Here is a 27024-nt window from a genome sequence, read left to right as displayed (position 1 = left end):
ACAGGTGGGGTATTGTTCTTTGTGATGTGTTAAAACTTAACAGTTTCAAATGCCATTCTGACATGAGAAACACTGCAGAATCTATCTTCACTATTTATTAAATAAGCTCTACAGAGTCATGGATCTTACTCTTTCTCAGTCCTGGGTAAGTTGTTGTAGAGTCTTTGCAGAGTAGATAACTTAAATATTTTGAAAGGCCCTTTTATATCAGCAAGCAAGTATGTTGTCAGTCTTGGAAGGACTGGTTAGATCATGCTAATATTAATATATATATACCTGATGCTTCAGTAGTACTTTATTTTGTGTAGTACAGCGCCCTGTTCCAGGCTCCATGGGCTCAGTAAAACCAAACCATCTGAATCTAAGCTAAATGCAGATTTTTTGCCATCTATCCCACTTCTGTCCCAGACAGAGTTCTGGTACTCCAGCAGTTCTTTGGTATTTTGTTATGAGCAGCTACACATGGACAGAAGTGCCAGGTAGTTTAGCAGACAATGCCTAGACACCAAATTAGATGCAATCAAGAACACAACTTGCATCTTATAAAGTCTGAGTGGGGTATAACCTCGGTCTTTCTTATTGATGGAGAATGCCATAATCACTAAGCTGTAAGCATGCATGTGGTGACTTTGTGTCCTAGTGCTGACCTCCAGGAGGGGACTCAAGGGTGGAAAGAGCTGGTTGAAATTTAATTGGAAGAGATTCAGAAAGAGAGCAGTCAACAGAGGCAGTGATTCTAATCCTGTTGTTAGCACACCTTCCTGGGAGGATAAAAGGTCTGATTTGTGATCACCCACAAGGGTTTGTCTGTTTTAATGCAGTAATATCATATTCTGAAATGGATACCTAGGTCAGAAGTCTGGAATGACAAGTCTATAGAAGCACGTCTTTTTCTCCTTGATTGCCTTGTTTTCCCTGGCTGCACAATGATCTGACCTGAACAGTTGGGCTTGATGTTTCTCTTCATCCTCTGCCTATGTCTAGTGTTTAGGGTTCAAACAACCTTAAGCTGAGGAGGATCCAGGAATCAGAATATAGGAGCTTTGTCCCCTACCCCAGTAAGCTCTAGCAGTGATGAAGAGGCACTGCTGCTATGAATGCCTCTATCATGACTTTTTGGAAGAAAGAGAGATATTCTCCATTCAACAGCTTTTCCTCAGAAGAGGAAGCCAGCAGGGTTGTCCAAGGTGGCCGATGCAATGATTTTCCTCTCTGGGATACAAAAGATTTTTAATTTTTTTTTTCTCTCCTCCCCTCTTCCTCCTTTCACATTTACATGCACAGAGCACATTTACTGGAAAGGTGGCATGACCAGCAACCTCCACCCTGAGGCTGAGAAATTGCACAGGATAGGCAAGCAAAGGTCAGGTTACAGCCTCTCCCTTGGCAGTTTCTGTGGCAGAAGAATTGCTAAGGGAGAGGAGTTGGGTGTGGAGAAAAAGTGAGTTCAAGCAAGAAGAGCTTTATAGAGAGCTTTATTTAATACTTTCAGATACTGCAGGCTGGAAGATTAACTGCTGAGTTAACTTTTAAGTTCCAAACTTTTAATCTAGAAAAGAGTTGGACCATCTCTTTTCTTAGGTTGGCATAGGCATTAGTGAGAGGAAAATTTCTACATCTGTTACTGAAAGAGGGAAAAAGGAAGATATTGCTGCAGTATGATATTAAGCCCAAACCATTAAGTATGTATCAGGTGAAATTTTGATCTTTGCAATACTGTAAATCTTGACTTCAAAACAGTTGTCTTAATTTCCTTCAAACATGTCTAGAGATAAAATTTTATCCAGAAATTTTCCCAGTTGATTCAATATTAATAGAAAGAGGATGTGGAGTGCAAGAATTACTTTTTTTGATAGCAGTATCTTTTTGATTTCTATATATCCTCCCGTTCTTACAGGTATAAAATTTCCAATTTGACTACCATAGTAGGGTTTGGTAATTCTACTGAGATGACCTAGAATATCTAGTAAGTTTTTACCTTGGTAAAATTATAAAGCTAATGATAATGAATCTAACAAATGATACTCATCTAATATAATATATAATATGATATTATTAATAGCTGTTAATGATATTAGCAAAAACCTGTCATGTTAATTATCAATATAATTTAGTAGGGAAATGTGAGAAGGTAATGAAATGATACATTCATTTGGTTAATGAGACTTTTCTCAAAAGAAGCAAACTGAAGAAGTTCCATAATCTTAACTTGAAAGGGCACAGTGTTGGCATTTGGAGTCAGACAGATTCACAAGGGAAAGACTGTACTAGTGAAAAATGAGATATTGGATGTTTTCTTTTTGCTGAGTCAGTAAACTGGTTAGCCATTTAAATGAAGTGAATGCAACAGATGAGCCGTTGCTCTTTTTTTCAACACAGAATAACTGGTTTGTTTTTGTCTTAATTTATCCTTAAAATAGTTATGTTTCTTCTCATTAAGAGAATGTACTGAGCAGAAGAATGGAGTAGTTTCGGCATCTCAAATGGGAGTGACAGATTTGTGTAAAAGCGTGTAGGAATATTTATATTTACATACATGTAGTATATGCAGATATCTTTTTATAGTATCCAGAGTTGAACAAATTGCAAAATGAATATCAATATAAAATTTAGTATTTTCTAATACTTGTCTTAAATAAAAATAATCTCAATACAATTAGAGGCAGTAATGAGAGTTATACATGGGGTGAAAATTTTAGTAGGGTCTGTTGTGATAGGACAAGGGGTAATGGATTTAAATGAAATAAGGTAGTTTAGACTAGATATAAGGAAGAAATTTTTTACAGTTAGGGTTGTGAAACACTGGAACAGGATGACCAGAGAGGTTATGGATGCCCAAGGAGGTTGTAGGTGCCCCACTACTGGAACCACTCTAGCTCAAATTGGACAGGGCTCTGAGAATCCTGATCTAGTCGAAGATGTCACTGCTCATTGCAGGGGGGTTGGACTAGATGACCTTTAAAGGTCCCTTCTAACTCAAACCATTATATGATTCTATGATATGGACGTTGAAAGGAATATGGTCCTTGAACAGGTATTCCACAATATCACCTCCACAATAATTTGCTATAGGTTTCATTAATTTGGAAAAAAAAAAAAAAAAAGAAAAAAAAAGACCAGATTCTGAACTTATCTGTGTGATTTCAATTACATATTAGCAGAAATCATCCACAGTTTCATTAAAAATTCACCAAAACTACATTTTCCTAAAAGGGTTGAGGAGAGTTGCTGTGAAAAGGATCATAAAATGAGAATGCAGTTAGTGCTAGAATGAACAAAACACATGCAGGGAAAATAAAGTGGCACACAATATGAAGGGAATAGTGTAGAAGATACAAGAATTAAACCACACACAAATGTTACAGGAAAAAGGAATGATGTCATATGTGGGAGTGAAGCTACTGTTAGTTGATTGTTCTTAGCAGTAGGAGCAAAATGAGTTCTGCTTTGCAGGAAAGAGCAATATTAAATGCTTGAGGCAGCCCCATGCCTCCTGAATGTGTAAGCAAAACTCTCAGAAACAGAGGGAAATTCCTGCGTTGCTACATGTTATGTGCATGGTGATCTGCAGTGCTCTTCTACATAGTTTCTGAAGGGACATGGGATGAGTTGAAAAAAAAATACAGAAAGGCAATGTAAGGCTGGAAATGGGAATCATAAAAAGTGACTGGAAATTAATACAAAGAAATTTTACCCAAGGTAAAATTATTTCCTTAAAATCCAGATCCCCTGGCATTGCTGCTTGATGCTCCTGCAGCTCTACTGTTCATAAGACCTAGAAAATAACTTCTGGTGGCTGTCGCTTTTTAAACTCAACTTACAGAATGCCTGCCAGCACCTGTGTAACAGACCGTTGTGATCATAGAATCATATAGGTTGGAAAAGACTTTTAAGATCACTGAGTCCAGATGTGTATGTTCACATCCAGTGATGTGAATATATACATATGGGTAAAAGTATCAAGAGGGGTAAACCCCGAGCCCTAGATATGCAACATATGTTTAAAGCACAAAGTAGAAGATGCAAAGATAAAATACAATCTAGAAATATTATCACCTCTTATAGTTATCATCAAAGATTAAATGAAATTATAGCTTTGGGAAGAACTCTTAGTGAATGGTAGAAATAATAAAAAACTTCTCCAGAAAGAGATATATGAAGGAAGAGCACATTGAAATAAAGAGCATATTGTATCATGTATGTTGATCATATGAAGCAACAGCATCTCCATAGCTGCTTACTCATTAAAAAGCTTGAGGGTTTTCAGGATATTTTGAAAATTCAGGAAAGAAAAGAAGAAAGAAACAGAATATAAAAATGAGTTGTGTTGAAAATAGCCTTGAACTGAAATTTGAGCAATTATCCGTGAAATTGTGTGATATTAAGACAATTAGAAGAGATGATTCCTCATTCTTTTTGCAGTCTAAGTCTTTGGTATGTTCTTGTCGAATATATCTGGATTCAGAGGTATGATTAACATCTTTTGCTGGCAATCTGATCTGTCAAGAATACCTTTGCTCATAGCAATGATCCCATAAATTCTGTGATTCTCATAAGCAGTGTTCGCTCATCTTTTCTCTCTTATAATTATTTCTAGTCTCTTCTCTGTTACAGTGCCCTGTCTGGTACAAAATGGAGTGTTATCAAGAGAACTTCAGGCTTGCAATGAGGCTAATGTCTCTAGTGGATGAGCTGGCTTTTCTTTGTCCTTTCAATCATTTTATCATTTTAGATAAATATTCACAATCCTGTCAGGTACATTTAGTTCATTAGACTACTAGAGTAAGTGGAAGAAATTTTGTAGAAAGGCCTTTGACATTGTTAGTATATTTTCATTTATATATTTGGGAATAACAAAAGACCAGTTCTTTTACAAATGAAAAAAACCTCAGTTACAGGAAGACTTGAAGGCAATGTCTGATGAATCTCTTTAATAAAATGGAAGGCTTGGTAGGCAATTTTGTATATTAATCTGTATTATTTGCAGTACTTTCATTCAAATAAGGTAACAATGCTGCCATCAACTGGGAAGTGAAACAAGTATAAAAATTATGATGTTGTCTGGACTTGATTACCTGTAAATAATGTTGACTTAAAAACCTTGTTATACGAACTATCAACTATATTGTATAAAGCGTTTAAAAGTTTTTCTAATTCAATTTTTATTTCCATAGCTAGTTGGTATTCAGACAAACATGTTTAATCTATTTGTTGTAGTTTAATTAGGTGGCTGTTTTGTGTGCCTTAAGGAAAAGTGAGATGGCCAAACTAGTGTTCAGAATAATTAGACAGTTTTTAAAGGTAGCAGAGGAGTGCACTGAGAGAGAATACATGTGATCAACGGTCAGAAGTTGAAGTGTTATAGCTTAAGAAACCTGACTTTTTTTTTGATGTATATGTGATGTGGATTGTGTATTTTCATATAGCTATTGAACCATATATATGAAATATATAGGTAAAAAAAACAGATGTCAGAATAAAGCTTGCAGAGAATAAATGATTCATAAGGTCATACATTAAAAAATATGTTATTAATATACCAGTGGATCTACAGAATATATTTTCATATTTTCCTAACTTTTCCTTTTTGGGGGGATAAGTCTTTGCCATGATAACTTTATTATGCTATTATGCTAAACTTCGAAGAGTAGTTTCTGTATCTGTTTGTAATGTGGCCCTAAAAATAATTTTTCCCTATCACTGAAGTGTGCATCAAAGTTATCTTCTTTCCCATTTTTATAAAAGCAGAGTGCTTTTTGGATGTCAGCATTTAAGAACACTTAACATAGGCTTATGTGCTTACTCAGATGAAGTTCTTTTCATCTAGTCATGTCTGTGAAACTTGCAAGACGTATAACACATAATAAAAATATCAAATATTTTGTAATGCAAGTATCATTTGTAAAGCACGTTGACATAAAATAATGGAAATTTTAAATTCACTTAACAGTGCATGCTTAAGATACCAGTTAATAGTGAGTTATTCAATAATCCATGAATGAATGGCTGACTGAAAATCTGAGGGTTGTACTTATCCATATTTCAAACTGGGTCATCACATTGGTACCTTCTGGCCTTAAAATTAATATTCCCTGTTCTCATCGCTCTGCCAATATAGTATAAAGGAAGCCCTAGTGAAAATGAGATCTAGGTTCTCTTAACACATATAAAGGACAGCTGCATTAGTAATACAAAATTTTGCATAGCTACATTTATTCTGGTTTCAAATTGTTATGCTGTAATTGGCTGCATTGCACTGTCCTGCAAAATATTGACGTATTTGTATACCTCACTCAATGTGGTATAGTCATCTGGTAGAAATACAGTTTAAAAGTTATCTGATGCAATACATGATGTATGTTTTTAAAAATGTAACTAGTTTTCACACAACAGATAATTGGCAAAACGTGTAAATATCAGTATCTCATTTGGCTGCTTTTTAATTTGAAATCCAGTAACTTTCCTGAACACTGTATGTTTTGATAGTGATTAACTGCTATTTTGAAGAAGCTGGTGAAGCAAGTAATGGCTAATTAATTATTTTGTTTAGAATGACATGCTTTATGAGAATTTATCCAATTAATAAAACAGACATACAAACATCTCCTGTACTTTCCATATTGGATTTCTACTTATTCTTAGCACTGCTGAGTCATACGAACCTGCACAGCTACATCACCCTAATAGGAATGCTGTAGCTGGGAAAAAAGAGAACCTATTTGTAGTTCAGCATCTCACTTGCTTTAACTGCTTAGCTTATTTATTACAAAGGGTTGTGTTTTTATCATATTTCTGTTCCAATGAGGAAACCAGTAAACGAGTCTTCATTTTTCCTGGAACTTCAAATTCTTTCACTACAAAAGTTAAAACCTACAATGTTTAGACACTCAAAAATTTGTCCAAGGCAAAGGAAATCTCTGCCTCCTTAATGACTGCTCCTAATCTCTATGGTTGGAGTCTCTTGTTTCAGATTCTGTCATTTGTGTCACTCTGGTGTGCCTTCCTTGGGGGTTCCCTTCTCAATATATTAGATCTGGTATGCTCCAGAAGCAGTATCCCAAGCACAAGGTATCTTACAGCACTTTCCCAGTTCTCACCTTGGATGCACATTTTAAATTCAGGCCTTTCAATAACTGACTGATCTGCAGCTTTTAAGGAAAATACATTTCAGCTCTGAGGCAAAAGTTAATAGCTGCACACAACTGGAGAATATTCCCTAACTTATTAACATATTCTCTGTTAACGTGGCCTTCCAAAAAAAGATGTTTAGTTGCTTCACATACATAATTCTGTCTTCTAAAAGCAGGTGATTTAAATAACAGCTTGTGGTCAAAGGAATATAATATATATAAGGAAAGAGTTAACGTAAAAAGACACAGATGGTTGTATGTGTGTGTTGGAAGAAAAAAAGGAGATTTCATTGGGGCTGGAAGGTGTTTAGTGTCATGTGGAAGATTCCCTGTAGTGATACTAATACAATTTACATGATATATTACAGTAAGATTCATGTCTTGGAATCTGGGTGTCACTTAAATTCAATATCTTACTATTTTTTTTCATTCTATCAATTTGATGAAGATCGATGTATGTGGAAAACTTCCATGTACAGCAATATATGTTGCTTGGAAGAAGTTGCTCTTGAGTTTGATAGAGACTATGTATTTTACAAGAGAGTTTGTATTTGTTTATTATCTCCTGTGCAAACAGAGGGAATTATCTAGAGTTTCTGTTTCCCGATGACACCCAAAGGTGTGCAGATTGCTGAGACCTTCTGATTTCTCAAGGTCAAATCAAACTGAAGGCAATCATTCCTCATCCAACTTTGCTGAGCCAATTTACTTGTTTTGGCACTGGTACCACATCCTAAAAAAGCGGATTTTTCTTGCTTGTGGGCAGGTGGTTAGAATACCATATAGAGCTCATTTTTGACTGTCAAGACTGAAATTATTTCTCAGCCAAGGATAGATATAAGTACATCTGTTAACTATTAAATCATGGAGAAAAAACCTTTGCAAAGGTTCAAAATATACCTCAGATGTAAGAAAAAAAATAAATCTGAATTTCAGACCAATTTCTGTAAAAATAATGAAAAAGATAAATGTAAATCCATTATATCATTATCAAGAAAATTATTCCAACTCTTATAGACTCTGTTCTTAAGCCAGTGAGATTTTAACTACAGTTTGAGTAACAGTAGCATAAGTGGTTATTACTAATATGTCAAAGGCTTTGGTAAAACCTGAAATATTTTTTTTGCACACACCAGTATGATTTTTAACAGACACTTGAATTCTGTATAGCAAAATCTGACTATTTTAATGTATTTGCCTGTGCTATTCCTAAAGGAAGCTTTTAAAATGGGAAGAGCATGAGGTGTTAAACAGTCTTTATTTATTTTTACTTCAAAGATAGTAGGTTTCAGAAAGTGAAAGACTAGTCTTTATTAGTAGAGGGTCTATGAAGTTTGAAAGTTTTTAATTAATTATAATTCATGTTAATGAACTGGATATGAAATTAACAAATTCTATGTTAATTATTACTTACACCAATTGTTCTCCTAAGAATTCATTCAGACATCATCTAAATTTAATTAAATACTTTCTGTGTGAGATCTAACAGAGGTCAAGATTACAGGCAAAGTCAGAGAAATGAGACTAAGAATACTCAGCTAAAAAAGGAAATAGGTTTTTACATTGTTTTCAAAACATACAGTACATTTCTGAATGCACTTTTTTCTGTAGCAAAAGCATCTCTGAAGGAGTTATTGTAAAATTCCTGATGAGCTAACTGTGCTTTTAATTGCTACTTGGCTTGAGGATTTTAGATTTTGTTGTTGTCGTTGTTGAAGAGTGCTAGAAACATTCCAGTCATTCTTCACTTTATATTACATTAATTTTTCACAGATCTATTGATCATTATACTTATAGCTGTTACATATTTACATGGTCCTAAATCTAAAAAGTAGATGGCACTCGCCTGCAAAAGTATCCTAAAGAAAAAGTGTTGAGTCGACACTTCTCCTTATCAAAAATTATGTTGACCTTATAGAATTGCACAAAAAGATGAGTAATAGTTTTGTTTCAGTATGTCTAACTAAAATGGTTAGCGAATTGTTATGGTTTAGCCCCAGCTGGCAACTAAGCACCATGCAGTCACTTGCTCTTGCCTCCCTCCCGCTCTGCTGGTGGCATGGGGAGGAGAATCATGAAGAAAAAAGTAAAACTCATGGGCTGAGATAAAAACAGTTTAATATCTAAACTAAAATAAACTAATAACAATAATAATAATTGTCATGAAAATGAAGGTAAGAAAAAGAGAGAGAAATAAAACCCAAGAAAAGACAGAGAGCCAGAGATTAAATTGTTTAATTTCTTCAAATTCATGTGAGGTACAGTGTTACTAACTTTGATTATGAAATAATTTGTGCTCTCTATATAGGAGAGGAAACTACAAGTTTGGGGTTTTTTGCTCTTAAAGAAAATCAACAAAGTCTTTGCAACAGTAATTAAAAGTAAATTACTGTCATTAACTGAATATGGCTTTCTGAAGCCTGTAGCCTGGTTTGCTTGCATGAATGGTTTATTGATCTGTTGTGGAGTAATTCAACAATGAAATTATCTTGAAAATTAAAAACAATATTAAGTAATGGATGATCCAATTTACTGTAACATGAGCTTATTGCCACAGTTTGTTACTAATTCATGCAGTGAAAACCTCAAGTAGAACTTTGTTTTCAAATTTCACCTCTGTTCCACAGGACAGTTTTTGCAGGAGGATCTCAGAAGTGGATACAAAGTCCCTAGATAACTGCCCTATGCAAATACTGCATTAACATTTTGAAGGAATTGTCTTAGGAAAACAGATTTTCTTGCCTCTCTTTTGTTCACAGGTATACAGGTACTTTATGATATATCTTGATTTTTTTATTTTTTTTTTTTTTTCTACTGGAACTACATCTGGGAAAAATTTGATTATTTATATATCCCATACATGAAATGGCAAGTGTTACATTTATCTGCTGAGCCTACAGAGGGATTTATCCATGTAATATCAGTCCTATCTACTAAAGTAGATAATTAGAACTGCTGCTTCTGTTTCTTTTCCATTTCTTTTTTTCTTCCCTATTCCCTTAATACATTTATTAATATCAATTTTAATTCTATTACCTCTAATTCAAAACTTCTTGTGTACAATCATCTGCTTGTTTCATTATGAGAATTTGTACATAATTCCTCTTTAATCGCTGTAAGACTTTATTTTTACATAATTGTATCAAATTTTTCTGGTTTATGATGGTTATTTCAAGAATAGAAAAGGAATACATGTTTTCCTATGTTGTAGAAATAATGAAAAGAACCAATGATAATTACTGCACTCTGTGTTTTTATCATTTTTTGTATTAGGACTTAAAGAACACACTATACACCTGTGTTAAACCTTTCTATTTTAACAGGGTCTCTGCAAGACCTATCCATGCAGATAATTTTTGTTTTCTTTTTGTTTCCAAGTACTTATTGTGAAAGATTTTTTTTTTTTTTTTTTTCCTTCCTGTTACTGATTTCCTAATCGTAATAAAGGTCGAGATTATCTGGGGGTAGGAGATTGTGTCCAGTCTGAGATGGAGTCACTGACTGGAATTTGCCATTTTATTTTCCTGATATTTATGAGCTAAACATGTCAGCAGAATTAACTTCCAAATTGTTTCACCTTTCTGGGTGTAATTCAGTTTTGTGCATGAAGTCTGCAAATGTACAAAAATTTACCACAATATATCCTATATTCAGGAAGATGAATGGAAGGAAAATTAAATATTTTTTAAGCTATTCTTTGCCTTTATCACTAATGGAAGATATTAATTGAATAATTTTCAGAGTGTCTAATCAGAGAGAACAGAATTAATGGCCAACATCTCTCAACCTATATCTTAAAACATGTTTCTAGTAAAATATAGTCTCATACAATACTTTAGAAAATAAATTATCAGTAAGTCAAAGCATTATGGAATCTCATACCTAAGTCAAACATAAATAATTTTATTGCCCAGACTGTATGTCATATTTCTTGGGAAAAAAAAAAAAAAAAAAAAAAGAAGGAATTGTACAGTAATAAATTGCTCTTTTAGCATAATTAATTTATCATAGAACTGCTCTTTGTGTTTAAGAAATCATATATTTAGTAACTCAGGTCAGTTTTGCATTTTTGTTTTGAATGCTTTAGGAACTCAATCTTGAATACTGTGTAATATGAAACTGTTCTAAGGAAAGAACGAAATCAGAGTCTTTTTTTCTGCAAAGAGGCTATTATTCTTTCAGCTTCCAATGAAAGCACAGGTAGAACTTCCATTAGCATATAGTCGGTCACACTCATCCTTTTAGCAGCCAGAAAAAGCTGTTTGAAGAAGCACTGGTTGTATTTGGTGACTTGCAAAGTAAATAATTATTAATTCTATTTGACTAGTGAAGTAAAATAAAGTTAATAAAATGCACTTTTGAGGTTTTCTTATTCATCTAATATTTCATGGTCTCCAGGTTATTAATTAGCTTGTCCTTATAACACCCTCACACCCCTCCCAAACCAAATAAACCTCACCAAAAACACTTTTCACTTTTCCCGTTTTGACTTGTGGGCATCCCTAATCAGTGCTGTTGCACAGTTCAGCTGAGTCTCCTGGTGAAGGTGATTTTCTCTCTTCCATTAATTTTCTTTAGAGTGTGCTCCTTCTGCCTCCTGCTTTGGGGGCAGACCTTCCAGACAGTGAAAAGTGATGAGCAGCTGGAGGCAACAAGCTGGATCAAAAGTCTGTTTCTTGTCTATGGACAAACTTGGGTATCCAAAACAAAATAAGAGTTATCACCATCCATAGTCCTGTCTGTAAATGCTCCATCATGGCAAGAATTCGATGTGCATGATAAAATCACTTCTCTGCACAAATGATTTCAGAATAGCAGATCCCATCCGAAAGAAAGTAAATGTACATGGTAGAAGGCAGACTTGAAAGGTAAAAATGACAGCTACTTGGGAACTAAATACAGGAATTTTGCATACACTGCACCTCAGCTTTAGGACTCATCTCTATTTTGTCATTTTTGTGATAGCAGGGCATGCTGAGGCACTGCTTCAGCAGTGAATTTCTATGGAGAATGGTTTGAATCAGCAATATAATTTTTTTGCTACCCTTGGCCTTCTCTTAGAGGTTTCCTTTAAGTTTATCCTGTTTAGTTTCACAGCTGAAGAAATCCTACCCCCAGGATCTAATCATTACAGGAATCCAAGCTCTGAATCAGAGGCCAGTTCAGATACTCCAGACTGTTTTTGATGAGTACCTAATGCTACCCCAGAAGAAAAACATTCTCAATATCTTTATGTGACCACAACATGGGTCCACTGGCATTCACCTGAGATAAAATCTGATTGTTCAAAGAATTATTACTACAGAGATGGAAATAAGAATCCCTAAATTATATTTAACTGAAAAGTCTTGTTTCCTGTTGTGATGTGATTTCTGACAAAACAGTGTAGTAAACAGGCTCTGATAGTGCCAGTAGCTCATGCAAAATTGTTATGTATTTTGATTTGAGTAACATTCTTGAAGTCTAAAGGACTTCAGCACAGGTTTTTTTATAGCAAGTATTGGATGGTGTGCAAGGTCAAATTCCAAAACCATAAATATGTGAATTTTCCTAACACAACATTGACAACATTGTAAATTTTAACTGACTAGCCATTTTTTGCAATTCTTTTTAGAACCATTGGATACAAAAAGAAGTATGTGAAAGTTCCACATGGACACATTTGGGTAGAAGGTGATCACCACGGACACAGCTTTGACAGCAATGCTTTTGGCCCGGTAAGTCAATTCTCTCTCTATCATTTACACTTTGCAACTGAAAATCAGTGCATGTCTCCTGGGTCATTTGCGCAACACAGCAAGTATAGATTGATTGTGATTGTATTTTTTTGTATTTTTCTGAGAATTATTAGATTTTATAAAATATCTTGGTCAGGAGAGATTGAGTTTGCTCTTATCTATCATAAAAAGAATAAAGACTCCTTTTAATTCCTTCACATAGAATAAGTGGTAGAGATTTTAAATTTGAAGGGATGTAGTGGAGGAGTAGCCAGAGGGTGAGCAAGCTCCCTGTAGCTGACAGATGCTCCCTGAGGACATGTTGCCAGCTGATGTAATTTCGAATGGCTCCCTCCCAGGAGCTCCGTCTTGCTTTTGTACCAGTTTTGGGATAAAGAATTAGGAAATTGTAACTGTGCTTAGTAAGTGTTAACTGTTAAAGTGGTCTGTGGATAATGGTAGAGATAATTCAAAACTTTCCTAAAAAATAAATATTTACATTCTCGTTTTATAGAGACATTTTCATATTGAATAAAGACAAAATGTAAGCTGAAAATTCTGTCTCTTAACTGGTAACAGTGTGCGTCTGTTCATCAGGAAGGCAGTAAATGCTTTCTCTGCATTCCAGTTTTAGTTTGGTTTTGGTTTTGTTACACTTTGTGTAGATTCTTACTCTTGTTTTAACTTAATCTAGCATGCAGAAAATAGTTTTATAAGCTATGCATTCTACCGTGGAAATACTAATCCTTTTTTGCCCTATTCCATATGCAGGTTTTTGACACATGTCTTTAAGAGAGAATGCTCTTTAATATTATTAAAAAAACCCACTGGTTGTTACAGGGAAGTTGTCAAGGGTGGATTTTTCCACTATTATGCATTTCAAACCTATTTCATACAGAAATCACCTCACTGACTCTTACTGAATTAATGACAGCAAGGACCTTATAAGTTTGTCTGACTTCTGGAAGTTTAGCCCAATTATTGACTTAAAATAATTTGTTCTCAGGAAAAGCAAAAAAGTCCTACTGTCTGGTTTGGAGTAAATGATGCCATTGCTTCTCTTTTGTTTTGTCTCATTTTTTCTGTGCTTGCATTTCTTGTTATTTTTCATTATTATTTTCCTGCTACTATCTTCTAAGATTTCTAACATCTAGTTTTAGAGGTTCTTTGCTGCAGGATTTAATTCAGTCCACCCTGTGCAGGTATGTCCTTCCTCCGTTAGTAGGCTTCTCCATTTCTGTCTCACTTTCTGTTCCCAAGATAAATCTTAGTCATAAAACCACTAATCTTTTCACTTACAAATTGACAGTGTAGCATAAGAAAACTTTAGCAGTTGGGTGTTGGTTTCAGATTTACAGCAGTTCACACAGAAATTAGTACAAAGTAAAATCCTCAAGGTAGGCACAAAGCAGCTTTCATTCAAGATAGCATGTTGGGATAAGTCTAAATACCATCAGATTTTTACTCAAATCAGTGATGTTTATAAATATTGGAAAATTGGCTTCACTAGGCTTTGACCTTATATTAGCCATCAGCTTCTAGCTAACAATGGATAGTATGTCACTTTTCTTACAGCAGTGGCACCTTTTGAGAGCTAGTAAGACAGTTTTTGACAGAGAATAATTTATCTTTCTTTAGGAAGAATGACCTTTGTATTGTGTTGATGAATACAGTATGGTCAAGTCTCTGTAAATAGGCATTTTCCTCTGAAATTAAATTACAACAGCAATCACTGAACGCAGGCAAAAGGGGGCAGAAGAGATGACAGGACTGGAAACTAGCTCGAGAATAATAAGATATAGAAAACTTTCATCTGTAGAAGAAAATGGAAAGTGTATTTAGAAGGGCACACTGGACTCCAGGTTCTTTTCCATTCTACAAACATTAGATTTTAGGCTACTGGGTCATTTTCTACCCCTCTGTCTGCTGTACTCTGGAGACCACTTGTACAAGCGAATTAAAATATTAAAATCACTCTCTTCAAACCATTTAGAAGATATGTTCTTAAAGACTTTTTCTCTCATAAGACTGCAGCAGTCATAAGAAATAGACTGCACAGTGGTAAGACATAAACCCATTTTTCTCTGTTAGAATATAGGTCACTTAAGAGGTTAGGGTAAATGTTACTTGTGTCACAGTTCTGACTTGTAAAACCAGATATACTTTCTTGGATTAAAAGATTCAGAAAAAATAGTGTCATTTTAAAGTGGATTATATTGTAGGTTACATTTTTTTCAATTTTCATGCAAAGTTATAGTAGAAAGGCGTATATAGCGTAGACACAGTAATGTTTTGTAGATGATCTTAATGAGATACATGGGGCATAAAAGGAAATTATGAAAAAATAGATTGAGAACAGATGTTAGAATCATTTTTTCTCTTGGAGAATAACAATATGTGTAGTGGCCTAATGGGTTAGGTTGATAAAGCAAAAACCCTGATACTAATCAAGTTCTAAATTAGATGCACCTTTGGAGAGATATGAATTTCTAAAATGTAAAACCTTGGCAGATTAAATTATCTTTACTTCATAAAAATAATATAAAATAAACTGTATTATCTCTTGTTATTGCATGTTTTTTATAGGACTAAAATTGGAATGTTAAGGCATAGCAAGACACTTTCCTGAAGTGTGTAAATAAAATGAAAATGTTTTAACTAAGATTTGTGAAGGTTTAATATTTCCTTTCTGCTTAGTCGTGTCTTTAAATAAATTTAATATCTTAACTGATATTACAAAAATAATAGGGCATCTGTGGATAGTGCTGAATTAGAAATGCTGTTAACTTTCTATATAATCAAAACTTGAAGATTAATTACCTTCCCAGAATATTGGACTAAATTAAGTAGTGCATGTTTATTGTATATTGTCTTTAAAAAAAGAATGCTTTCTGTAATATAGAATGGTAGGTGTTATATAATACTATTGCTTTGATAGTGCTGTTTCAGGTTTGGAAATATGTCATGTCAGCCATTCATAATGTTGAAAATAGCTGTTTTGAATAGAAGCCAATAAATACTCAGAGAACTTGCATCTTTTTACTATTATTTAAGGGGATAAAAAATTACATATCTGTGGAAATTTATTTCAATTACCTGGACTAGAATATAGATTTCTACTCAATTGGCTATTACAGTTTTCAAATTCGTATAGAATGAATTCAAGCTTTTATGATATTAGCTTAGCATTCCTTCATTGGCACGCTACAGGAATGTAATAATGAATAGCTTAGAAGCTTTCTTAGGTCAGAAATGTAGGAGACACTTTATAAAGAATTGATCAAGTATTAAACTCCTCTGCTGCTTCAAATTTCTTAAAGGGTTCACTTTATGCCAGATCGGTTATTCTCTTTTCTTGCACAGCCAGGATAATACCAGCACAAAAACAAAGTGACAATTTTTATTCTGCATCTGACACTCTGGCTAAATCAAGGAGAAGTCATTATAAACTGTACTTTGTTCAGATTAAATGTGTAGAGTTGATATCCAGCAGTGCAGAAATGGTTATGCAACCAACATGTAAGGATATCTAAGAAACAATTATTAATAAGTGTGTACAGTAACTGATGTATATATATATTCCTGGATGTACACATATGCAATGAATAGCACTCTCAAAATTAAAAAAAGAAAAAAAAAAAAGTTCTATTTTTTCTTATGGAGATTTCTTTGGTAAATATAATACTCTTATTACTACATTTATATGGTTCCAAATGCCTCCAAGCTGAGGATATGAAAGAGATTTATAAAATTAGAGCTTGAAGTCAATGGCAGTCTTTCAGCTGTCTTGTAAAGGACCTGAACAAAAGCTCATTAAGGTCAATGAAATATTTCTATTGGCTGTAATGGCTTTGCATAAGGCTCTTTATGAGTTAAGCTTCACAATCCAGTGTAAGGGCAAAAAGGCTATTATCCTCCTTATCTTCCTGGGAAACCTGAGACACAGGTAGGTTGAGTACCTTGTCATAAAATATCTTCTTGACTCAGACAGGTCCTTATCCTAATCCTTTTGCTAAAAATACATCTATCTTTTAATGTTTTTCCTCTCAGGACTAAATCCCGTTGAACCTGAGCCTGGCTTTTTGTTTAAACAAAAGTTTTACATTCATAAGCTTCAAATGAGTAAATTCCTTTTAGTCAGCATTAGTGTAGAGACAATTTTTATGATTATCGATATAAGCAAATCTGCACTGTAAATTCATGCAATAAACTACCTGAAAAACATTCCTGTCTGTTCAACTATTTTTAATTTGAGCAGCACAAACCTGTAGGCTGTGACTAGAAAACTCTGTAGACTAAAATGACATTCAAAATTAGTGAATATGCTGAGTATGTCAGCTATTTTAATTTGCTTTTCAAAAGCTATCATCATCTCTTTCAGATATAAGACAGAGATAGTTTAATTGTTAACTCTCAATGGGCAAATTCAATTAATAACAGTAATGGAGTGTGGCCAATTATAATTATTTTCTTAAACTGATTTGGTATTTCTCTCTGTAACTACTGTTAGTGGATACAAGTAGTCAAAACCAGAAAATATGAAAAGTTAATTAAACAATAAGTTGTACTGAAATAAGACACTTTTAGTGAAGTGCAGCATGTGGCTGCTGGTAAAGGAAATATTTGAACCAAGAGGTCTGCAGCCTGTGAGGATAGCCCTGCTTCATATGCTCTAATTTCTTTTAAGAGAGGTTCAGAAGACAGTTGAAAGAAGCAGCAGATATCATTCCGCAGCTCTGGATTACTTATGTAATAGCAAACAAAGAATGCCACATGTCCTAAAAGTGCACATCATCTTGGTGATGATATTGCCATCTGCTGAAGCTTTCATTTATGAGATATAAACTAGTGCAAGAATCACATATCTCCCTGAAATGGAGCAGCCTCTGAGGCAAAAGGTGGGAAGAGTTTAACAGCTCACAGCAGCACGCTAAACCGCACCATGTTAAAATTGTGCAGTAGGGTGTGTAGGCAGGGCACGCTCTTCCCACAGAGAATTCTGCCAGGTCTCAAAATACCCGGTTGACCCCGTTTGTGTCCCCATACTCCAACTCGACATTCAGAGATGCTTAAGACAAATAGTTTGAAAAGCAGGGTCCCAAAACCTGTTTTTCTTAGTTTAGACTGAAGTGAAAAGGAGATAGTCAAGCATTGTGAAACAGAAGTGTGATTTTAGCAAGAAAACATCTATCTGTGCGTACACTCATAATGTTAACATAGGTGAGAATGACAGTGATGGCAAAGTAATCAGTGAAAACTGGGAATGACCTACTGGGGACTTGTCTGCATTAATTTGCTAGCTGATGTTGCGGCTTCTTCTACTTTCTTTTCCTACCACTGTGACCAGTGTTTGCACCTTCACTTTGCTGTATAAATGTAGCCTTGAAGAATAGCATCACTCATGGGATCAGTGGCAGTTCTACTTTTTCTCTTGGGTGTTAAAGAAGAAATTAAGCTGTGTTTAAAGAGGATGTGTAATGCAAATATGCAATCAATGGCATTCCATAATATTTATCCCTGTCCACTGGCAAAAATGAAATAGGTAAAATTGTTTACAATCAGAAAAAAGATTTTGCATATGGAGCATGAAGCTACCAGTAGTAAATATCATGCATGCACAGCCTGAACTTGTAAAAGTCTATGATGAATAAAAAGGATAGGACATTATCTGTTATGACTGATGATAAATAAACCTCGAAGGCTAAATATGCTTGTCCCTTTTGAGAGAATATGTGTGAGATGCAAATTGGGATAGTGGCTTCTCTGCTGAGAATGACAATTCACTCCAGGAGCTGCTGCAGGGGAGCCTCGATAATAAGACTGTGTGGTCTCACTGTCCATTAAATTATCATGACTAACTGAATTTGCAGTATAGGGAATAAAAAGTCCTCTATGGGTGTCCTAATTCTCTTGGCAAGTAAAATATTTAGCCTGACTGTAGCCCAAACCAATGCATAAAAATTAATCTTTCAAGCAGCCTGACTATCATCATGTGACTAAAAGCTCTCAATTAAGTCTACGCTATTTCCTAGCAATGGAATGCACACGAGGACTTGTAAAGTAGCAGAAAGTTTGGATTTTTTTGTCTTAGTTATGTCAAACATTTTACACATTCTAGCTAATTTTTCCTATTACTGCACCTGGAAGTGGTACTGTTATTTAGCATTAATTAAGTTTTTCCCCTTTCGGCTTATGGAACCAGATTTATGTAATAAACTCAAGTACAATGAATTATTAATCCAAATATTTGGTGAATATTTCTGAACGCAAGTACCTTTAAAGGATTTTCCAACCACACTGGTAGGCTGAACAGCCTATGCCTGTTTTTGACATCACTTATATTGAAATAAACCAGGAAAAAATGTTGAAACAATGTTAGATATAATGAAATATTAGAAGAAATCAGAAAGCTGTCAGATTCATGCCATCACTTGTAATTAACTAATTTGAACAACTCAGTATTTAAATATAATAATTTACTGAACCCTGTATACCTCTCCATCAGTTTCCTTACAGTTCTATTTCTCTGAAGTTACAGCTTCAAATACCCTTATATTTGATAACCACTCTACAGAATTTATAACATTGTATTCTCTATATAGGATCACATAAATTATTTGTTTTAATGGAAATGAGGCACCAAGGAATCTTTGCTGACTTTTCTATGGTTTAACTGTATAGAGAATTTTGATTCATACTGGCACTCATATTCAGATTTGCTAGGATATCATTTAAAAATCCACTGGATGTATTTGTTTCTTTCTATTTTTACTTTCTTGGACACGGAACATTTCCAAAACTCAGTCACTGATTGCTAAAATAAAGTTCTAAATTGTAGTTTGCAGAATTATAGGAAATTATTATAACCTGATACCATTTTGAATAAGATAAATGCTTTGGTGTAATAAACACTCATCTCATTAAATCTCTCAATCCTAAAATAAGACTATTTTAGTGTAGCACCTTGTTTACGTGACATCATATTTGGAGGTTAGGAGTGTATATTTATCTGGCAGTGAATGTCCAAACTAATGCATATATATTTATTTACAATTGTCTGTTTGTTTATTCCAGGAGCAAAGCATTATTGAAATAAAATGAATAATACTAATAGAAATACCAATACTTCTATAAATTATTTGAGGGAAGGGACTTTTTCCATCTACTTGGTGCACATGCACTCAGGAGTACTGTGCTTTGGGGCTTCCCTGCACAAGAGTTGCAATGATGTAGGGGATTGAGACCTGTGAAAGGGCCCTGCGTTGGAGCTGTAGCACACGATGTAGAGGAGGGGCTTCAAGAATGGGGCTGGTTCAGCCGTGATCAGAGAAGACTGCAAGGAGAGGTCATGACTGTCCTCAGCTACAGTACAGCATAAAGGGAAGGCAGGGCCAGACTCTTCTTATATATGCAGAGTAGTAGGACAAGAGATAATAGGCACAAGACATAGCATGGGAAATTCTGAATAGATATTAGGAATTTTTTTTTTTTTTTTCCATTATGAGGGAACTCACACATTGATTACCCAGAAAGTTTGTAAGATCTTAATTCTTGGAGATAATAAAAAAATCTGACTGAACAAGGCCCTGAACAACCTAGGTTGGTCCTGCTACAGAGGTTGGACTGGGTGACCTCCAGATGTCCCTTCCTACCTATATGATTCTGTGCATCTATGAAAGCAGTTTTTATTTTGTGAGTAAACTGTCCTGTTTAGGACATAGGACAGCAAACTTTTGTTGGCTTACTGTCCTATGCGTTAACAACGACAGAACCACATTTATCAAGAGTGGAAAAATGGTAAATTTATCTACTATAGTACCACTTTTCTATTGTTACATTGTCTCAGAGAATTATAAAGTATACCAAATTTCATTTCAGGTTGTGCAAGCATTTTCTGCAAATTTTTATCTGTATTCCCTCTGTTCTAAAAGGAATAGTTTGGAAAGTATACTAGGTAGCATGAATCTTCCTAACTTGGATGTGTTTAAAGTTCAGCCTGGGCAGAGAAGAAAGATTTTCCTCAAATAGTATATTAATGTATTAACAATGCACTTTTTTTTTTTTTTTTTGAAACAGCACTTCAAAGTCTATAGGTTTGTTATGGAACACATAGAAATATTTAATTAGAGCTACATTTCTAGAATCTGATCTTGGAAATGTCTGTGTATATATAGTTTTAAGTCTACAAGAACTTCTTATTAAAGCCCAGGGACTTCATGATTCGTATTGCTCCTTTTTGTTTACTTTGTTTCTTTTCTCACTCTTTCTCTTATTTTTCAAAACTTAATGAATAAAGCACCCCAGTTTAAACTGAATAATTTTACTGATTTTAGTGGTTCATTAGGATGACAGCTATTTCAGTAATATCTTAAATTTTTAAATAATCATAATTTTTTTTGTGGCAATAACGGTATTCCTGTTTGTTATTAAAGCCATCAAAGCATTTTCCAAACTGGATGTTTTCTTATAAAAGTAAACAGAACAGACAGATTTGTTTATGCTTTTTAAAGAAATTAAACTATAAAAGTATAAAAATAGTTTTCTGATGAACATAATCATGGTGTTTCCTAGAGGAACTTTCAGAATAACAGAATTTAAAGTTGTCTGTTCTCCCTTTCACTGCAGGAGAGAAAAGTAAGAACATTTTTGAGAGGTAAATTCCACAGTATGTTACATGTGCTGAGAGGAATAATGCCAACCATCTGAAGAGTAAATATGTTTACAAAATAAACTGTGGAATATATTCATTTTCCCTTGATTGTTATTTGAGACAATATCACTTAATTAAAGTTGGGTAGAGTTATTTTAATTTACTTGCTCTGAGGATTTGGGCACTGCAGATTAGCTTTTACTAGGGTTCGACATTTTATGTTGTTTTCAATTAAGAGCTACTGAAACTCATTGTCAGATCTAGGAACTGGTACAATTGATTTAATTCTTTTCTTGTAAACCTCGGGATTTAGAAAAGACTTGTATATAATACAAAAACTGATATTAGTAACAGCATGAAATAGCAATAACTCCATGGTACTTCCTGTGCAGTTAGTATATACGGCTTCTTCTTCCACTTATGTACCATTTATATAACTGTAATATTTGTTCTTATGTTCTTATGTAAGTCCTGTGTAAACCTTTGAACATAACTGATACATTAAAATGCCTGCAAGTTGCAAGATCTTTAACTCAGTAACACATTTTCTTATTGCAAAATTGTTTTTCCCCCCAGTGCATCTATCCCAATATGATTTTAATGAATACTGTTCTGAAATATGTATGTATTAGAGATTATGCCAATGATGTGTCATCTTCTTTAAAATATATCTTATTGAAACAGAGAGGCCAGATCACAAGTTTTAGGAAATGTTAACTTGTAAGCTGAATATTGGTGAGATATCAGTTGCTGATATGAGGGTGGGAGGGAGCCAAGGTAATAGTTAACATGATATGATAGTAAGGTCTGGTATTTCTTTCCTACCAAAGCTAGAAATCTGAACATGATACATAATTTGCACTTCACAAGCATGGATCTTGGATCAATAATGGATCAATAATTAGGAAAGAAGGAAGGAAGGAGGGAAGGAAGGAAGGAGGGAAGGAAGGAAGGAAGGAAGGAAGGAAGGAAGGAACGAACGAACGAACGAACGAACGAACGAACGAACGAACGAACGAACGAACGAACTCTACTGTTCCACAAAATAACATTTCCAATTCTGGTGGAAGTCATGCAACTTTAATAATGAAAATCTGTGCAGCATCCATCAAAGAAATAAGAAAAAAAAACAAAAACAAAAACAAAAACAAACCTTTCAGTATTTTATGATGGTAAAATGAGTTATCAGGTATTTTCTGAAAGAGACACTCCATTGTGTTTCTTAAGATCATAATAAATGGTCCCTGCAATCACTGCTTTACAGTCATTGGATTAATGTTTGTTAAGTAGTACTTATGCAATACTCCACATTGGTAGAGCTTACTAAAACCTTTAGTCAATGTTTCCAGAGTTATTGTTTGTAGAATATAGATTTGACTTGATACACAGCCGAGAGAGGAAACTGAAGAGCTACAATCCTTCTGAATTTTACTTTTAGTGGGACTCAGGTTTTTTTGTGGTTAAGCCAGTCAGAAGTTTTAAAGCCAAAACTCAGCTTCCTCTCACTAAAAATTCATGAAAGAAATATCAGAAAGTCTAAAAATCCTAACTTGCTAGCAGTTTAATATTTTTATGTTATGCCTGATTATATTCACATATTTTCATATTATACAAATTAAAACCCAGGTTTAATTTGCAACTTATTAAAAAACAGGATTTGTATAATTTAGATGCCAAAATAACAGACTCTTGGACTACTATGTAACAGATGTGAAACTGGTATCCAACATTGAATTTTGGCCATTACATGCTATATCTAATGAAAGCCAGGAGGAGCCTAGAACCAAAACAAGGTGTAATACACTGAAAAAGCAGAGGGATCAGAAGAAGTAACTGCCTACAAAATTCTGCATGACTGCTGCTTGGCAGGTTATGGCTCCACCTATTGTAATAGCTACCTTCGCATTTGAGAGGCTTTGGCAGAAAAAAAGAACACGCTAAAGGATGTTTTTCACAATTTTATTGATTAGATAGAGACATTCTAGAATCTTTTTTTTTTTTTTTTTTTTAATTAAGAGGACTTTATAATGGTGTCACAACAATGGGCCACTAATTCAAACCTGTTCTTCAAAATGTTGCTAATGTAGGTTTTCACATATAGGATAAACCACAAATGCCTGCATTACTCTTCCAGACTGAATAGTACCAAAATGGACATGTACTTTGGAGTGAAAGTACACATGTTCCTCCTAAGATTCTTGAAATTGCTGCAACTGCAGTGTCTCTGTATCCTCAAACTGCAAAAAGATAAAATGGTCCCCTTTGCCAAGCTCAATATATTGTTGTTACTTGGACATGTGTTTGTTTTCTGATAAGTCCTATAATATAGGATTTGAGAAACTGTTTGATACACACAAGATCTGTACTTAAATATGCTGTTAGCTCTTATATGTTTTCAGCTGTTAGTTATTGTTGGTTAATTTGGGAGGCCCTCAAAACTTTACTTGTTTCAATGGAGGTGTAAGGTCACAACTCAAAACATTCCCTAAGTAACATAAGATCTGATTATACTTAGTGAATGGAGTAATGCAGAGAGTAAGTCTGCTCCTCCTAGTTACTGATAGCTATTAATGTCTGTAGTATCAGAGTGAATTTTTGTTCATATAATTTTCAATGTGTCCATTTTATTTTGAATTAAGAGCAAAAGTTTGATAGTATTACAAAGCAATTAACTGTTAAATAACAAATATTTATACTGAACAGGGAAAAAATGCCAATGAAGAATTAAGTCTTTATGCTTACATTGAATAATGCAAGTCAGGAAGAAATATCTTTTATTCAATTTGGATCTGACTCAGGACTGTCTTGCATCTTTCTATATACCATCTACTGCTAGATATTCCTAGAGAGAGTTTTCCTGTAAATATTTCATAAGTCACAGTATCTCAATTTCAAGTAGCAGCAGTGGTAAATGTGTTTATTTAAAATCTGTAGTTCATTCTTTTCTTATACTGCTGAGTGCTAGGAATTACTGGTATCGTTGAAGTCAGCAACATTGTTAACCCCATTAAGTTGTACACATACCACTGCAAATCAGGTATGTTTGTACAATGCAACCTTCTTGCCTAAGAAATTGGTTTTAGTATGTAAGTTAAAAACAAAGTTCTGCAATTGTCTAATCAGAAACAAGCCCATTTTTAAAGTAAAGCCTTTTTTTATGTTCTTAAACAATGGACATCTTGCCCGTCATACAAAATCACCTTCTTTATCATGCTGAGCACAGTCCAAGCCTATTAGCCTCAGGAAGAATGGTACTCAGCCCCTTCCCAGGTTGGGCCCTAGAAGATTCATGGCTGTGACGTTTGAAGTCTCTGCTCTCAGAGCTAGGATTCATGTCCTCGTAATCCATTTAATATTGCAGCAAGATTTCCAAAATCTGTTACGCTACTGCATTAACTTAAAACTACGTCATTGTCATTCTGTTGTGCATATATGTTTTTCTGAATGTTAGTATATAAATTTATGACACTACTGTGTCAATAACGAGGAACTTTATACAGCTATATATTGCCTTCAAAAACTTGGTGATCTAAATGCTCTTGGATGGGATCTCTGGGCTGCAATTACTATTTTTTAGCATATAATAGCCAGTGGGCTGTCTTTAAAGAGTTTAGAGGTGGACAGATTCAACTATTTGAAAAACAATGTCTAGAAGGTAAAGCATTATTCACATATTCAGTGGGTCTGTAGGAACCAGGCAAAAAAGTTTGTACCATGAAGTTTATATTTATTTCCTTCTGTAATATTCAGTCTCCCTTTGAAATATGTTCCAGTGTAAACTTTGTCTACTTTCCACTGCACATAGGCCAAAGCAGACAGGGCTGTATCTGTTTGCTTTTAGGCCACCTTTCTCTTTCAGAGATGCTGCTGCCAATGGCCTATCAGGGTATTTCTGTATATCCTCCTCTAGGGAGTATCTTTAGCTCTGTGAAGTCCTTATGACCTCTGAGGCTGCTTTTTTGAATGGAAAACTAGCACCTGGAAAATATTCCTTTGGTATTCCAGACAGCTTCAGCAAGCATTTGATGTTATGTTCACTCTCCTGATTCGTTCTAATTATCTTTATCACAGTGTTGTTCTCTGTTTTCTTCTGTTTGAGTTAGGACAAAGAAGTCATCCAGGATGGTACTGAACAGATAAACTAAAGTTCTCTCATACCCATAAATACAGAATGAAATATAATTCCCTTCCTGGATATACCAGAGAAAGGTTTTATTAATGTTGATAGGAAAGGATTGCTGTGGCTGAGAAAACTAGGCACTAATTTCAAGAAAGATTCTAATAATATCTTTTTGCCAAATCAAAAGTTATTTTTAAGATCAATTCATCAAATAGAATAAGGTGTGTTTCACGTAATAGCAGAAGCAAACCTTGCTTTTCTTTTGTAGCATTCATCTCAAGTTTGAACTATATCTTTAAAAAAGAAAATAATAAATATATTGTCTTGATCATTTATATTTGAATTTACATGTAGTGTGGGCTATATGGAAGGCCTTATTTCACATCTGTGTTTTACTTTGAAGTCTTAGGAAATGCAGCAGCTTGAAGTAAGTCGTGCAGTAAAACTGAAGAAAAATGTATGATCTCTATCTTCCTTGGTTTGTTTTCAGAGTTCTTTCCTGGCACATTTTACACAAATTAATTTGACAGTAACAAAAACTAAAAAGGTATTTGGATTACTTCAGCAGTAAACTAGCAATGGAACCATGTCATTTCAATTTAGCACTTCTTGTCTTTAAGTGTGTGAAATCTTAGTTCTTCATCACACTGCAATAGACTGCTTATATATAGAAAAAAGCTGCAGAATTCACAGGGGAAAAAAGAAAGAAATTTTTGACTGCCAGCTGAGCCTTTACATTCTCCATGACTTGCAGATTTTTTATTGAATCTCACACAACCTGAACTAGAACAGCACAGTAACCTTATCTTTACCGTGTTGCTATGTCTCAAGTTATTAGGGTTTTATCCATCAAAAAGATCTCTGGCCCAAATAGCACACTAGGCCTTTGAAATTATAACCTGAGAGACAAATTCTGTGAAACCAAACTTAACCTCTACAGCAAGCTTTTACTCTACTAGCATAAATTTGTGTTTCTTAAGAAAATATCTTATTGGAACTCTGAAGAAATCTAACATGTTCCCAGGGTTACACAGGAAAAGAGCACATCCACTTACCTTATTCAGTGAGTTTTTACAAAAAAATTTTGAAAAAGGAAAAAAAAAAGTCAGAAAATAATTGGAATTTTGACTCTTTTCCTGTGATAAGTTCTACATAGACAGAAAAGTTGAGATAGGCTAGACAGATGATACGTTATACAGCAATTGTTAAACAAATATCAAATATTCTTTGAGTACTGTTACCTCCAGGTAGGTCCAGTTATAATGAATCTCTTGCTTACAACCTCAGAAATAAAGTAGTACAATCTCTTCTAGTTTTGCAAATCTGCATTTTTGCCTTTCTTGTCAAAATATGTGTGGTCAGAGCAGACATATTTTAACAGAATCCAAGATTTAAAGGAGATGATCG

The 27024-nt window shown here is 34.3% G+C and overlaps 1 protein-coding gene across 2 annotated transcripts in view; it reads left to right on the top strand.

The window, feature by feature from the left end:
* The window catches only part of IMMP2L (inner mitochondrial membrane peptidase subunit 2), a 469876-nt gene that overhangs the window by 353619 nt on the left and 89233 nt on the right, over positions 1-27024 (top strand). For both annotated transcript variants that reach the window (XM_042792739.1, XM_032998774.2), the window contains exon 5: positions 12745-12847. In XM_042792739.1, coding sequence (XP_042648673.1) covers positions 12745-12847 — 103 coding nt within the window. The remainder of the gene's footprint in view (positions 1-12744; positions 12848-27024) is intronic.

The sequence above is a fragment of the Tyto alba genome, unplaced genomic scaffold, assembly GCF_018691265.1.
Source record: "Tyto alba isolate M040663 unplaced genomic scaffold, T.alba_DEE_v4.0 Super-Scaffold_2, whole genome shotgun sequence".
NCBI lineage: Eukaryota > Metazoa > Chordata > Aves > Strigiformes > Tytonidae > Tyto > Tyto alba.
The sequence above is the reverse complement of the archived record's forward strand: the minus strand, read 5'-3'. Positions and strand labels throughout refer to the sequence as shown.